A 16,765-nucleotide genomic window follows, 5' to 3' on the forward strand; every position below is an offset into this window, starting at 1 on the left:
GCATGCCTTAACATAGAACACATGAAGAGATATTTCAGTAAAATCATTTGTTCCAATGAGTACCCTCTGCTTAATACGTAATATGTGAACTTAATATGATATTAATAATTAATTACATCATCCATACTGTTTTTGTGGAAATTCAGAAAAATAAACACCGTAAAATCAAGGATTGCCATTGCTTATTACCAGTCAGATGAACTTAACTGATATAAATTACATCATCATCTCTTGGAGACTAGCTTACAAGTTATAAATATTAAAATACATTTGTGTGAAAATATTTCAGTGATTCTACGTTAGAAAATGTCAACATGTTTACACAGAGTAATGTAAAATCATTTGTACAGGTTCAGCATCACGATTTTAATTGCACGTGGAGAAAAAAATATATGTGTGGAAATTTATTGTCACGTTTAAATACACAGCTACCAATATTTCTGAAAAAGATATTTTTTCTTCTTTTTTTCTCTAAACTAACAAGAAGATAAAACCGAGTGCAGGCTCATATACTAGTTACCATAAGGAACTAAAAATCAATCTTGACAACAGGATTAAACAATTTAAGTCTTGCAAGTAACCAAGTGTTTCTAAGTATTAATCCAATGGACAACCCAAGTTAAGAATGTTCAGGTAATGAAAGAAGTGAATGCTTGAATCTATAAATGGCCGGTGATAGTTGATAAAAGTACACCATTTTTACCTTGTTCTCTTGAATTCCTCGGGAAAGTCCTCCTTGTAGCGGCTTGCCCCCCGTCCTGCCGTTCTGGAAGATCTCTGTGGCCCTCGGAAACCAGGACTGGTAAATTTCACAAAATTGGCAGATCGGTTGTCATAGCTGCAATTTAATAACATTTGAATCAAATCAAAAGAATAACTGCATGTTTAAATAGATCTATAAAATGTTTGATAAAATTAACAGATTTTTGGGGGGTAAAAGATTACTTTTTTGTGATGGCATTATGAGGTTTTAATATTGAGACACTTTGTATCAAATATTGATACACTTTGTATCATATGTCAATCACCATATAAACAGCTTAAAGTACAACATGATTAGGACCAATGCAAGACTATCATCTTGACTTTTGAAATTTTTTTTTTCTTTTCAGGTCAACGCAGATACAGAATCCCTGATGGACCTATGAAAGAAAAATTCTGATCGAACAGTTTAGAAGAATCACCGACTGAATCAGAATCGTGATAGGACAATACCTTGCTTCCCATTGGCCCTCCGGGGTCTGTCGGTTGTACAGCCACCCCCTCCTCTCGTCTGGACGGAGACCAGGCTTCAACTGGCCATTCTTTTCCATCTGCTCATAAAATTCCACTTGGCAGTCTCTGCTGGCAAAGTCAATCTACAAACAGACCCGTAGACTTTTTACCTGTGCCTACTTCTGCAGCTCATGTGATAATGACTTGGAGTAGAGTGTATTTATTTCATTAGCACCTCGTATCTAGTGAAGATTGTAGTGGTGCTAGAATTTAGTACTGAAACCAATCTGATCATTTACTTCTGATTTTCACTCACAACAAACGAGATGAGAATAAACCCAGACTCTTATGATCATCTGATGATAATCATTTCAAAACCGAGAAGAAAACTGTCTAAATTTATATCAACTGCATAATAGTAATTTAAAAACAACTATAAACTGGCAGTCATAATACATGTAGATTGAATAAAGTGGGTGGAACTAATAGCTTACAGAATGTCAAAACTTTAAAAGCAAAACATCTTTCCAGCATTTAATTTCCCTTGTGAAAATACCGTTGGGAAATAACGGGACGTTTGATTTATCACAAAACATAGCATATTATGCTTACCATAATTTTCTTGTTGTTTAGTATTCTGTTCCTCATTTCCACGAGAGCGTACTGAGCTTGTTCAGCATTGGTGAAGTAGACCAGGGCCTTCCCCTTGATTCTGTCGATGATCCCGTGGGTCACCTGTCCATAACGACCAAACTGGCGACTCAGAAAGTTCTCCTGGACGGTCTGATCAACATTGTCCAGCCAGACACAGTTTGTGGGCATGCTTTTTCCGAATCCCAACTATCAAAATAAAAATCATCCATGTTGAATTGAAAATGATTGAGTTATGCACTATACACAATCCTTTATGAAAGCTGTAGTAAGAACATGTCTTTAAATCTAAGAGTCAAGTCTTTTATTAAGGGAGCTGGGGGGTGGCTGCAATTTTAGACAATATTGATTTCCTTTAAAAGAAGAGCTCCATATAAAAATAAAAGAAAATGATAAAATTTTATATTAAAATATATGAAATTTTTCTCTATCAAATAGTAGTTGATAGCTTCAGAAATCGCATATAAAATTTTCAAATAAATCTGATGGTTTTATATTATATTATATTTTGACCCCCAAGCCCCCTTAAACAAAAGATGTATACAGTTGTTACATCTTGATGTGACACTCGTATGCTAAGATTTCATCATCAATTAAGGTGGTTCTTACAATCAGGTTATGTTGGAATATACACATTGTCCCACCCCCTTCTAGAATCTATTATGCCTACCTTGAGTTTCATGGAGCCCCACACTTCCCCCTCCATCTCCTTCAGCACCTTCACCACACTCCGTATATCTGTAAACTGCACAAATGCGTATGCCGACACAGCTCCTTGCCTTTTCACATCAATGTCCTGTACAAATAGGATTCAAAAAAATCCTTCAATCTATACAACCTTTAGATTTAGGATTTATTACACACATTGAGGCATGACAGAAAGATATTTACCATACAAATAGTAAAATGTTCATTATTCTTACATTTTCCTAAACTATAATTTAATAGCATCATGATATATCACGGTACACATACCAGTATATCTCCAAATTTGAGGAACCTCTCTCTTAGCTCCTGGTTTGATATATCTTTCTCCAAGTTGCCCACAAACAAAGTCCTGGTGGCCTTAGGGTGGTGTTCATCCAGCTCAGCTTCTGGGGGACGGAACTCATTGTCGTCGACCTCTGTGAAGCAAGGACACAAATAAACTGATCAGTTCAAGCATATTCTCATTAAAACATTCCCTTTTGAGTAAGAAATACATTGCGTGGTAGATCAATATAGCGGTTAGTCTTTATGATGTCTATACGAGAATCCATGAGATCAATGTCCTATGCCAGTGGAAAAAATTGTGCAGCGTTTAAAATAAAGCAGATTTCCTTTTGACTTTGACCAATGAAATGGCAGATTTGTATGTTGTGCGTGGGATTATAATCTCGGATCACATGTTGATTAATTTTAAAACATTGCTGTAATGCTAGTAGTGTGTTTTTGTCATCTCAAAAATTGTCGAAAAGCCTGGGAGACTCGCTGAATAAACAGATTAAAACTTCAGTGAAATTATTCAGCACCTTCATTTATTGCAATTTGTATTGGCAATGTCTCATGCATTCCATTAGAATTTAGAATAATTATTCTCATGACTTTCCATCAAATAGAAGTGTATCTTTGATTTGAGATCATTTACTGTAGTATCAAATCATGAGAATATAAAATCAAGAGCATCAATTTTTTTGTTTTCATTTTCAATAGTTAAAAACTATATGAAAAAAAAAAGTGAGATTTTAAAATCCGCAAACATTGCTTCTTGTGATTTTACGCAGATATTAATTCCTCATGTTTCATTAGGAATCTACAGTAGACTATGTCCAGCCCTAACTTACCGATGCCTTCATGCTGGCTCACTTTGATCTTGGAACCGAAGAAGATTTTATCTTGTGAGGCAGACATTGCTTTTGCTGCATCCTCAGGTCTAAAAAAGACAAATTAATTCCTTCACTGGTTTTCACGCTTTTTCATCTTAATCTTTTGAACACTATGGAATCATGATTGCAAACAACAATTTCATTTTAACGGTGGAGATCGACACTTTATCCATTATTCTGTACAATTTCTGTTGATGCAAGTCTTACTTTCTGAAGCTGACAATGGCATATCTCTCCTCTCCCACACCTGCTACTAAGACGGCATTGACTTTTCCGTACTTCTTGTATTCATGAAACAAACCATCCCTCAAACTTGTATCTGCATGCAAGATAAAATAAGCAATGAGAACTTTCAAGCAAGATCTTTCAAATCAATACTATAAAATTTTTTGCAGTTTTTGCATTAGGTATAATGCATCAACTTATTAATACAGCAAAGAATACTGAAAAATGGACCGATCACAAACCTGTGGATCTGATTGGTAGGTGGTTTATACAGATTCCGCGGGGCCGCTTGTCATCATCATTGGCTCCAGTCTTGTCACTGTTAACAGACTCCTGGGATTCTGTGCGATAGCTCTTGACCAATGATGTTGATTGAGGCAAAGCATGGGATCGAGTGGTACTACCCCGACTAGAACTTCTACTACTGCAAAACATTAAAAGGTTTTTCATGAAGACAAAACCCATTGTAAAACCAATCTACTTCAATAACCAAGCATTTTTATGTTCATATCTTGAAATAGTGGCATATCATGTTATGATTTTAAAACTAGGTCTAAAATACTGTTGATTTTCTCACTCGGTGACAGTCTTGATTAGCCACTATCTTAGAACCAATTTTACAGGATCTTGGACTTAGGGTTTTTGTGTCAAACTGCAATGTGACATAGGCCTGTCTGTTTCATTGCTGGCCACTCTTTGAAATTAACATAATTTCGCTGGCCTTAAGCTAAGACTACACCATCTGTGTATATTTCATTTGAAACCAGCCTCATTTTTAACTTGTTCCAATGAAAGAAAAAAGATAGCTATGCCCTACCAAAAGTCCAATGTCTTGTTAAAATGGTTCTAATTCACTCTTGAAATCAATTTGCTTGCATTAAAGTCAAACCCCTGCAACACCCACGCAGGAAGATGATAAACTGCATTTGCGTATGATTATAAACATGCACAATTAACAACAACACCTTCCCTTTTTTAAAAATTTATTTCAATTTACTTCACTATGTACGTCAGAGAAAGGGAGAGACGGAAGGATGGGCACAACGAAATGTTTTTCCAGTAAAAGGGAAAGAAATCACTGACCTAGATCGTGAACCACAGCTGGATGAGGACCCGCTGGAGCTGCTACTGCTACTGGTGTGACTTCCTGATCGAGATACCCGCTTTTCTTTCTTGTTTTTACTACTGTGTCGACTTCCACTGTGTGAGGTTGAATGGGTCGGAGAGTGGGGAGGTTTGGGTTTCTCAAACTCATCTTGAGAGGACTGGTCTACTATTCTAGGTCTCCCATGGAAACCACCCCTATAGAAACAAGTTCATATTAACAACAAAATTGCCTTTGCTTTATATCGCAATGTTACTTACTTTACATGAAGTTGAAGTTCAGTTTAGACTTTTTTTTGTAGCAATCAGTAACATTTTACATTTATAGTAATAAGGGTCTTGGTTTTGTTTAATGCTTTTGCTTAAACACATAGAACTTCACCAGTATTCAGGTAACATTGGCTCTGAAATCTGACTCTCAGCAAACCAAATCACAATACAGAAACATACTGTTTGATGGATCAGTAAACTGGATCAATGTTTTTACTTCCAAACTAAACATAAAAAATTTGCAAAAAAATAATTACTACAGATAACAGCCTCCAGAGATTATAAATGAACTGACCTATTATCATATGATTTGAATGTTCCCCTTCCTGAAAACCTCTCCCTTGGTCTTCCCCTGCTGTACATCTCATCACCATGGTTACCAGGGTACCTGCTGTTTCCATAGTAGGAGTCAAAGGATTCATTGTCTTCAGACCTGTTTAGTAAAGAGGTTACTTTTGTTTACTCTTGCTAGAAAAATGGATGCTGCTCTTAGATTTCAAAACAAAAATTCAATGGCCTTAACTGACGATGAACTAGCCAAACTGTATAGCAAATTTCAAGTTGCAATCTCTTCCAATACGAAAATTAATCAAACTGAATTCAAATTGTAATTAGAATAAAATACGGAAACCTATGGACAATATTGCTCACATGTGAAACGATTTCCAACTCTGACCTATGCAGTGAACTTCCGTCACACATACTACTACAAACCAATACACAAACGAACCTTGCAACAATTTGACCCTTTCCCTTAAACATGGGAAATCATTGTAATTCTTCAAACTAGCTTTCCTTAGTTAAACATTCCCTAATAATAAATACCATATTTACTTTTGACATATTTTTCTAAAATTGAACCCATTCTTCCTCATTTCATTTTGGCTCAGGTGAGCTAATAACAATTAGCTGACAAAGGCAATTAGTATCCTTAACTTATCAATACAAATTTACAAATGACCAAAAATTAAAAATCAAACTAATCCATTACATCAAAAAATTGAAAATACAATTTTTTATTTCGAAAACAGTATAGTGTAAGTAACACTAGTCTACCAAATGCTACAATTGTGTTGGGGTTTTCTGACAAGGACGACTTTAAGAAATGGATCACCTGAATTTTACCAATACAGTACTTTGCTACAGAACATATTGGCAGCTTCATTTGTCCAAAGACATGGAATATGAAAATATAATACCAATAGTACATGATCATTTAGCCCTCAACAATGATCAATTTGTAACATGTTCTGACTCCACAAAGCATGGCTTATAAACCTGATAACATATAAGTGCAAGGAAAAACATTCGAGTGTTGTAAAGACCCACTAAATTGTTTGAGATTCCATCAAACTCTGAAAATTCAAATAACAAGCAGAGCTAAAGATCTAAGGTAAAAATCTCCACATATAAACTGTTATTAAAGACATCTGCATGGTTGTTAGTTCTTCCAAAGAACAAAGACAACACAAGAGGAGAGAAAACAACACAACGCTGTATGTATTGATTTTCCCCACAATTAACACTTCTTATCTCTGTTTCTGAGGTAACTTACTTTTATGTCTTTAAAGGCTGAAAGTCAAACATCTTTCAAAGACAGTCAGATGTAATTTTCAACAAGGTAAACAGGATGTTTCAACTATTATTCATAATTTTACACAACATCTTACAGGTAACAGGTCATGAAAACATAATAAATTTTCCTGTGTATTCTACCTACTGGTGTGTTGTATTCTTTTTTTGTATTTTTTTTTTTTGCCTAAAGCAGCTTCCGCTAAAACAAGTACATCCTTAAATGTCTAACTTATAGATACACAAATTTTATAGTAATCAACACTAACTTAAAAAATCAGTTTCTCTAAATATAATCCATCATGATGCTAGATACGATATGCTTCCAGTATAATCTCTATAATCTCTAGAGGTATGCAAGAGGACAACTGGCCAATACCAGTTCACCAACACCACCTCTCCCAATACATCCGATTTAAATAAATGCCATGTTGATTTTATTTAAACTTGTCCTGGTCATTTGGCCTATGGTCAGGGTTAATGAAAATATATGTCATGAGCAAATTTAGTGACAGTCTCGGGTAGTATGAATTTCTGATATTTCATCTTTGAAAAGTTGGACACGTTTTTTGAGTATTTCAATATTATTCAAATAATGCAACTAAATAGTATAAATATCAATCACGGTAATTGAAAAAGTTGAGTCTTCAGCACCAGCATACTGTGAACTAACAATACAAAGATATCTACTGGGGATAATGAGTGAAGTTTGAGAAAAAATATCATACACATTACACAACTTCTTCAACAACAACCCCCCCCCCCAAAAAATGGAAATCAATGGTGAAGTTGAGGTCATTGGTTAGGTCAAGGTCACAACTGACATTGTTAAGTTGTTTTCTTGTCAGTAAGTCAATATCTAGTATATATCTTGTCAATAAGTCAATATCTTATTTGAAGTCTTTAATTTGTGCTGAAAACAGTACTTATAAACTGAATTAAACATAAAATAATGTGGTGGAAGCCACTGGAAATGTCAAGGCCTGAACATTGACTGTTGAATTGCTTACACCAGTATGTATCTTTGTATCATTTTGATGAAAATGGGTTTTGAACAGTATCTATGAAACTGAATAAATGAAAAGATTCAGAAGCAATTTTGAACAGAATTTTTTTTTAATGACCTCATGCTATTTCAATGCAAGGAAAATAAGGTTAAACTCTGTTGTATTGAAGTCCTGGGGACCAATGGATTTTTTTGTTACATCCGTAGTTTGTTGTACATGAATAATAATAACTAAAGCAAATTCACTATATACATGTTTTCTTTCACCAGACTACAATTTTTTCTAATTGAGGCTTAGAATGAAAACATCTTGGTTTTTTTTAATCTTTTAATAATCAGATTGTGTATTGAAGAATTTATGTGAAAATAACTTTATTCAACTATTATGTTAAATAGTAGTGCAAACTTTTTAAATTTCAAAGGGATTCATCGTTAAAGTGTTAAATCACCACTACCACGACTCAAAATAAGTTCACTATATCTGTAAAATCATTATATCTGAATTTATTATAACTGTAAATTTTGCAAAGATTTGTTAAGAATTTTACTGAGGACTAAAAAATAACTTAGCTATATTAGAGATTTCCCTCGATCTGTGTTTGTACTAAAACGAGTTTGACTGTAATATGACAGAAAAAATTTCTACATGTATTCTTGGACTGAAAAATAAATTAAATGGCCCAAAACCTTAATTCTAAAAAATTTCCATTCAGCTACATTGTCACTTGTTTTACTGCTTTTCATTTTTAAAAGACTATTTTTACATTCATCAGATAGGGGCATTCACATAAAGACCAACAAAAATCATTCAGAAACAACAATGGCTGCTCCTGTAAATAAAGTGAAACTCCCACAAAAATGTAGATCACAATATCAATCTTTGGAGACAATTGGGGATAGAATATTGTGACATCATATCCTGGAAATGTAAAAACAATGTTGTATAACATGCAGAATTTCATGTACACATGTAGCCCTAGTTAAATGTAACATATATCTACGCAATGTGGTTGTGATGCCACATTTGGCCTTTAAAGATGAAATACTAAATCACACTTATCAATCAATACATATAAAAGTTGGCTTGATTCACTAAGGGTGAAAACAGAAGAGGAGTTGATTGTCACTTATGGCTAGCCAAGATGAAAAACTTGCTGTAGAGCCCTCTTCGTTTATCGTTTATCGAGAGATCGATTTATAAAAAAAACAAAAAAGAAAATGATGAATCAGCTTCCAGTAATGCTGAATAGAATTTAAATGATGAATCTTAAAAAAAAAGTGTTTTTATCTGATTGCATGTCCCTGAACCCTTTTCTCTTATCATTTTCTAGCATATGTAACTTTTGATTGAATGTCACTTTTAATTCAGTTCAATTCTGATAAATAGTCGAAGCTTAGTTGTTTTTGTCCAGCAGATGATTAAGATATTGATTTGACAATACTTGGTCTACCTATTGAAGTGTTGAGTAGTTTTTTTCTTAACTCGACTCTCATCTAAAAATCAATAGCCGTTATCTATAAATAACTAATCCTAAGGATACCTGTGTAAAAACTTAAATATCTGCTTGCCCTTAAATAGAAGATTTAGGACAGACAGCAGCACAATAACAGCTCTATAAACTGACCATCCTTCTGACAAACAGGTGCAAAATTTCTTTCCAAAGTTGTTTGAGGGAAGAGTTCTGATTGGTTAACAAGCTGTATGTGAATTTCCATCCACCCTGTCTAGGCCGGGCATTAATAAAGGAATTTCACAAAGCAATGTACAGATACGAATTTACTTATTCAAATCGCTAATGTTGTAAATAATTAATAAAATGGGGTTAGATTGGAAAGAAATTCAATATTCAGATCCAATCACCACTGGTTGTATTCAATACACGCATCAGCCTCCAGAGTACACAATATCAAAGCTTAAATTTTATACTAAATAAATGCATAACGGTTTTAACTCTTTTGATATCATTCATTTTGCATTGGGACTTTTGGTGTGTATGTGTTCATTTAAAAGACAAGCGAAAAGCTGTCAATGTGACAGCAAACCGGGTTTTTTTTAATGTGAACTATATCCATAATCAACGTCCATTCTGAATTGATAAACACTACCTACTGTATCCAGTGAAACGCAATATATATATGCGATATTTTGCCAAAAATGACTAAGTTCAAAAGTTGGTATTTTTTTCATAAATTATCAGAAATCAAAATCTTAGAAATGTGCAAACCTCTGAAATATATACAGTTGATCTGCAAAAGAACAACTTCGTATCTTGAATACTGTAGGAGTTATGCGTACAATGAGGGTACCCTATAAGCTATATTTTGCCAAAAAATGACTAAGTTCAAAAGCTGGTATTTTTTTCATAAATTACCAGAAATCAAAATCCTAACAACATGCAAAGATCTGATATATGTACAGTTGATCTGCAAAAGAACAACTTCCTATCTTGAAAACTGTAAGAGAAGTTATCCGTACAATGAGGGTACCCTTTTGGCAGCCGCTCACCCACCCGCTAGCCTGCCATTTTTCATTTAAATAACCGAATTTTTCCGTTGGAAAACCTGGTTAAAAAAGCGACCATATAGCTCTACAGGAAAAATAAAGATTAACGGAACAACGATATCGAACATGCAAAATGCTAATATACCCCTATGCTCTTATAATACCCCTTCCCCCTTAATCCTCCAAAGTCCTATATACATATACTTCGATATACAGCATTAATAATTAAATACCACAAACCAATGAATCGTATATTGCATTTTACTGTATTTGTTTAATACACAGTCTTTTGCAATGAATTTTAAAAGGATTATTTTTTTTTTTTTTTTGCAATGTGAATATAGTGGACATGGCAAATAGAGCAAAACTGGTGAAAAAATGTATTATTCTTCATGTACAATGAATATATCATTTTCAAATTATCTTCTCCTCTACATTACCCAGTAAGCAACAGGAGCTAATTAGGTCAAGGTTAGATAGGCAACATAGGATACATACCTAATATGATTTAGGGGTCCAAATTTGAGTGATGTATGCATGAAAATGTTTAATTTTGATGGGGACACTTTGTTATGGAAAATTTATTTAGATAAAAGTACTGCAAACATTTTTAACATAATGTTAATTAATATACATGTTTAATTGTTCCAATTTCTTTTTTAAGTTATCTTGTCATAAAATGTATATATCTTTATCATAATTCAAATATAATGAAAATTGTGGGGGAAAACCCTGCCTGTCTCAAACCCATGTCACTTACATATTACTAACAAAGGAGCTAGCCTGTTAAACAAATAGATTGATAAAGATTAACAAAAATGTTAATGATGCCATAGATTGATGAAGATTTATAGAACAATTTTAACAAGAGCTTGAACTTTGGGTAGCTGTGTCTAAAGGCAATGTGACAAAGCCCTGTTTATTTCATTTTTGGTCAGTCAGCCATGGCTCTATGAAATAAACAAGATTTGTCTGGCTTTTGAGCAAAGACTACACAATCTATGCACATTCAACTCGAAACCAGCATCATTTTTGATGCAAGATATTGATAGTTACGTCCTACCTAAAGTCCAAGCTCTTGTTGAAATGGTTCTAACAAAAATATTGATGACAATTCAGGGTTATTTCCTTGTTTATTTCAAAGAAATCTCTGAAACAAGATCAAGGTGTTCTACTTCTCCTTAACTATTCAAAAGAAGTTTTTTTTTTACCAATTAAAAAACTTTCATTAAAAATAACAGTAAATGCATGCAGAATTCTGATTCTGGTCACCCCTTCATCATTTAATTCTTTTAGTTCACATGTAATCATACTCTGTAACTTAAAACTTAAAATACCTGAAGTAAATACACTCCTTGGATATAGATACTGTGAGGGGGAATACCATTGTTATATCCAACACTCTATACAAACAAATCCTTTGTCATATCCTTTGCAAATATTGCAAATCGATCAACAAACGATCAATTAATCCATTCTCACTCCAACAACAGATTAATTAATCCATTCTCACTCAGGAAAGGGTTAAATCCAGGCTGAATTTCATATTCCACTGGATTTCAATTAAATAATATAAGAATTATTCCATCAGTTGGAAAAATAATAAATAAACACATCCAAATGTCGGAGATGTATAAAGACTAAGGCTTCGTTATTCCATTTCATAATCAATGGAAAGAGGAGGTCGGTGGCGTAATCCTTCACAAAAACAGCATTCCCATCACAACACTCAGAAAATAATCCATAAATAAAGAGAGAAAACACAACACAAAACATTGATAATTCATTAATTCCTCTTTTAAAGATATGGTGTGTTAATACATCCATGTGCTATAGATATGTTTCATATATCTAAGTAAATCAACTTTAACCAAAAAATAAACAATAATAATAAATTCCCATATTTGGAACTGGTTCGGGTCTGAAAATATGAAACAACTACAAACAAGTAACAAAACTAAGTTTTACACATTCACAATAGAAACTATACAGCACTGCAAATCTGCACATAAAACTTGACAATAATAAGCTTGCATGTTAATTTTATTAAATAAAATTAAAACAACTGAAATGCTACAGTAAAATTCCTACCCCTTGCTTCTACTGAACGATCTGTTGTATGTTCCGTGTCTTGGCTCTACGGTTCTGGTAACGGCACTTCCTGTTGCCGAGCCCTCGCAGTACTCCGTTGACAATAGATTCCCTTCTATTCGGTTTTCCGTCCCGTGGGCTTTGGATGCTGATTTGATGTCTCCAAATGCAACAATTGCCGAGGACCCTTCTTCATTTTCTTTGTGATGTATCTTCACACTTTGTATTTTACCATATCTAGAATAAAGTTAAAACTTCCTTTATGTTTTCGCAAAACGTTTCAGAATTCATCAAGTTTACAAATAAAATAAAATGATAACTAGAGGGATATCTATATTCCTTCAAGTATTTGTTATGTAAATAATGAATTAAATATCATGTCTGTTGTTTTTGTTATGTAAATAATGAATTAAATATCATGACTGTTGTTTCAGATTGTTTAAGCGACGTAAACCCTTTCATAATGCCACACTGTACTATAATACATGAAAAGCCAGTTATCATAGTATGAAATTTTGTAGTCTGTTTTAACCTCAGATTAGCTATATACACAGTACAGTTTGACAGTACACAGTACAAAAGCAAATTTGTTTGTCTATATTCTGACCAAGTAGCAAGAAGTTTTTTGTAAAAAAAATTCTTACTCATTTTGTTTCAAATACAGATCAGATCTATGTTTGTTAATGTGTATATCTACTTGTAAGTTATTCTGACAATGTTCACACAATTTTCAAGAGAAAAAAATTATTTGAACCTCAGATTAGCTATATACACAGTACAGTATGACAGTACACAGTACAAAAGCAAATTTGTTTGTCCATATTCTGACCAAGTAGCAACAAGTTTTCTGTGAAAAAAAATTCTTACTCATTTTTTTTCGAATACAGATCAGATCTATGTTTGTATGTGTATATCTCATTGTAAGTTATTTAGACAATGTTCACACAATTTTCAAGAGGAAAAAAGTTCTCTACACAATCTTCAAACAAAGTCAGGAGAAGGCAAACAGATTTTGAAATGTGGCCTAATTGTTTTTTCATCTGTTCTCTAACCATGCTACTTTAATCAGCCAGCTCGATTTGTTTTTCAGCTTGGCAGCATCACTGAAGTCAGAAACTGTGTTGTATAGAATAGCCTATTCTGTCTTGAGAGAGTGCACGATAAAAAATGTATGAGAGACAAGTCATAAATTATAGCAGCATTAGTCACCACTGCAGATTATTTGAAGTGTTTGTGCATTTTCCTTTTAACAAGATCAAAATCAAGGAAAAACTGGATTTTTTAAGGTTTAAGTTTATCAAAGCTTTTGAATCTTAGTAGTATCAAAAATGTTTATTTTCTTTCAAGTTATTTTCACATCCAGGATACACTCAACTTTATCAAATGATTTCTAGAACAACAACTGACAAATCAGCTTTATAAAAAACTTTTTGTTTCTGAATTTAGTACTTAAACCTTTGTATACTTCACTTGCTGGTAGAGAATATCTGTCTCTATTAAAGATGTCTTATCTTTTGTGTCACTTGAGACCAGAGAACAATTTCAACTTTTGACTTTTGAAGCATAAACCACATAGTTATGTCCTTTATATAAAGTCATTGGTTCTCAATTTTCATACATCACCTTCTGGGGCAAAATTTATTATGTTCAATACGGTAAATCATTTTCTAGGATTAAAAATCAACAAAATTTAATAGATTTGTTTCACTCCCCCTTTATTAGTTTTACATTTTTCAGTGCTCTTAACTCTGTAACCACACACCCTTCATAGGACTGTGTTCAAATACAATGCTAAGACGGAACAATCATGTCTCGTTTTGTCCTACTGTGTTTTAAAAATCCATTCAGCTCTATTTTTTTTCCTTTATGCAGGCTTAGAAAACTGGCAGTGTTCCAACTTTTCACTGTAAGCTGTAGTTGGCAATCCTCCAGATAACATTCAGGCATTCCCTGATAAAACAACTTTTGAGATGGTCCTTCTTGTCTGACTAGATCACAAAGCAGATAAATTATTCATGTATTTGTATGCCCCATTAATTGTGTATCTTACTTAGAGAGAGCAGATTCCAGTTTTAGCTATACACTTCCCAACAGATTTTTATGATTGCCCTTCATATTCTTTGTAGGATTGTTAATTGTGTTATTCCAGAGTGTACACCAACATTCAATATTCCATAGATCTCTAAAGAAGTCTTATGTCAGTAATGAGTGCTCCAACAAGCCATAGCCTATAACAAGCCAATGGAGCCTTTCAGTATAAAATATGTGTCTTTTCAGCTGAACAATATTGATCTGCGCAATTCCACAAAGCTATTGATCAGACTTCTATGTATTAGGCAATGATTGCAGCCAACCTAATACATGTTTAAAATCCACTATTTACTGATAAGAATTTTGTTTGGACGTTTGCCAGGCATTACAAAGGTTGCCAGAACAGGTTTTATTACCAGAGAGCTGTAAATAAACCAAGGGCATTAATTCGCCCGTTCTGCACAAAGACTGGCATTATTATCATGTTTATCAAGGGTTGTCTGCTTTCCATGCTGACTTGGCAATAACATGTTCAGCTCTACTTTGCATTAGGGGGATTTTTTTCCACTTTTGCTAATGTACATAAACAATGTAAACGCTATGAATAGCCTGATCACCCTTGTACATGGACTCTTCCAGTATGACTCATGTTCAGGTGATCACTTCTCTTCATTGCTAAGCTCCATGCTAGGTTATCGATTGCAACAGTGGAATACACTTTACTTCGGTGGTTCTCCTCTATGAAACGAAATTCACCCATTCCCTTCATAGAAACGAAACCTTTCTGTGCACAGAAATGAATTTTGTTTTGTGTTATTAAAAAGTGAAAACAATTTTATGAATTGTATTACTGTCACTTTGTAATGTTGATATCTATAAGTAAAAAACACCCAAATCTTGACCTCCCTATTCAATTCAACTTCTCTGTGTCTGTATCAGCATTGGAGAACTGGTTTTAAAAATATACAGACGAGTTGGAATAAGTATATGTGTGAATGTGGAATAAACCAGAATTAACGAATAAAACTGCACCAGCAGTTTGTACCAACAAAATATGGCCGACTGTGCAGACAAAATAACATGCGATGATGCCTGTTTCCGGGAGCAAAATTAGTTCACCTCATTAATATTTTGTTCTTAAATTAGAATACCACGGATTTGTGAAATTATCTATTCACCAAGGAAACCCCACTGCTATTTCAAGTGCCTTATGAACATTGTGCAGGCATATGTCTCCAACAGCAACCACATAATTGTAGTTATTTGCAGCACAGTTCAACATAGAAGCCAGACATACACATACAGAATTGAATACACATGTACAATACATTGATACAACTTTCAATGTAATTTTCGTAGAGTGTTACCAATTTCAACATACATATACATGGTCAGGTCTATATATAAATCTCAGCTTTGTGAAATATGTATACATTGAATTTATTCTGTTTTTCTAAATATATCAGGTAGTATATGAATTTTTTTCTCCATAATTTCATGATCATATTTTTCTCTCACATAGTTCAAGAATTTAGACATAAGGAACAATTCATGAGATTTGTATTGAATGGTTCTTGCAAAAATATTACTGTAAAAGCATTTGTGGGTATATGTAATCAAAATTAACTGCATTTGAATGCATTGTTTTGTTCTCATCACGTTTCAGTAACCGTTTTTAATCCATCTTGTGGCAAAAGAAGCTGATATTACAAAATTTTAATTGCTGCTATGACTTGCATTTACATAATTGAGAGACTGTAACTTTATCATACCGAAACTGTTAAAGTATTGAATTTTATTCATAGAAAGGTATCAACACTAACTTAGTAACTTACATCGTCATTAACAAATGAATTGGGCATGAAATATTTCATAGAACAATAACAATTCAGATAGTTATTCCACAATCATGGCCACACTTTCTTTCATACTAGACAATTGTCAGCAGTGTATTATGGTTAGGGTGTTGGTTGTATATATACATCTAGAGCTGTGTGGCATGAGGTCAAGACCAGCTGGCAATTACAGTATACATTGCTTATCCGTATACAAATCTCCAAGATGTGTTTTATGGCATACTATCATAGTTATGGAGATAACAATTGTTTATTTAATATGATGTACTTTCATTCAAATGAATTTTATATACATGCACATATGCCAATGGGTCCCACACAACCTTAAATTTTCCCTAACTTGAAAATATCAATTATACCAATGTAAGTGACAAAT

General features: G+C 33.5%; 1 protein-coding gene across 2 annotated transcripts in view; it reads right to left on the reverse strand.

The window, feature by feature from the left end:
• LOC128188122 (msx2-interacting protein-like) overlaps window positions 1-16,765 on the reverse strand; it is a 37,036-nt gene that overhangs the window by 16,466 nt on the left and 3,805 nt on the right. The window contains exons 2-12 of one of the 2 annotated variants that reach the window (XM_052858970.1): window positions 12,503-12,739; window positions 5,626-5,763; window positions 5,040-5,258; window positions 4,199-4,380; window positions 3,939-4,050; window positions 3,690-3,778; window positions 2,842-2,990; window positions 2,537-2,662; window positions 1,828-2,055; window positions 1,216-1,358; window positions 704-838 (exon numbers count right to left, since the gene is read on the reverse strand). In XM_052858970.1, the coding sequence (XP_052714930.1) occupies window positions 704-838; window positions 1,216-1,358; window positions 1,828-2,055; window positions 2,537-2,662; window positions 2,842-2,990; window positions 3,690-3,778; window positions 3,939-4,050; window positions 4,199-4,380; window positions 5,040-5,258; window positions 5,626-5,763; window positions 12,503-12,739 (1,758 nt within the window). Of the gene's footprint in view, window positions 1-703; window positions 839-1,215; window positions 1,359-1,827; window positions 2,056-2,536; window positions 2,663-2,841; window positions 2,991-3,689; window positions 3,779-3,938; window positions 4,051-4,198; window positions 4,381-5,039; window positions 5,259-5,625; window positions 5,764-11,748; window positions 12,474-12,502; window positions 12,740-16,765 lie in introns of those variants that run through there. The other variant, XM_052858971.1, reaches the window with a different exon arrangement.

Source organism: Crassostrea angulata, chromosome 6 (genome assembly GCF_025612915.1).
Source record: "Crassostrea angulata isolate pt1a10 chromosome 6, ASM2561291v2, whole genome shotgun sequence".
Taxonomy (NCBI): Eukaryota; Metazoa; Mollusca; class Bivalvia; order Ostreida; family Ostreidae; genus Magallana; species Magallana angulata.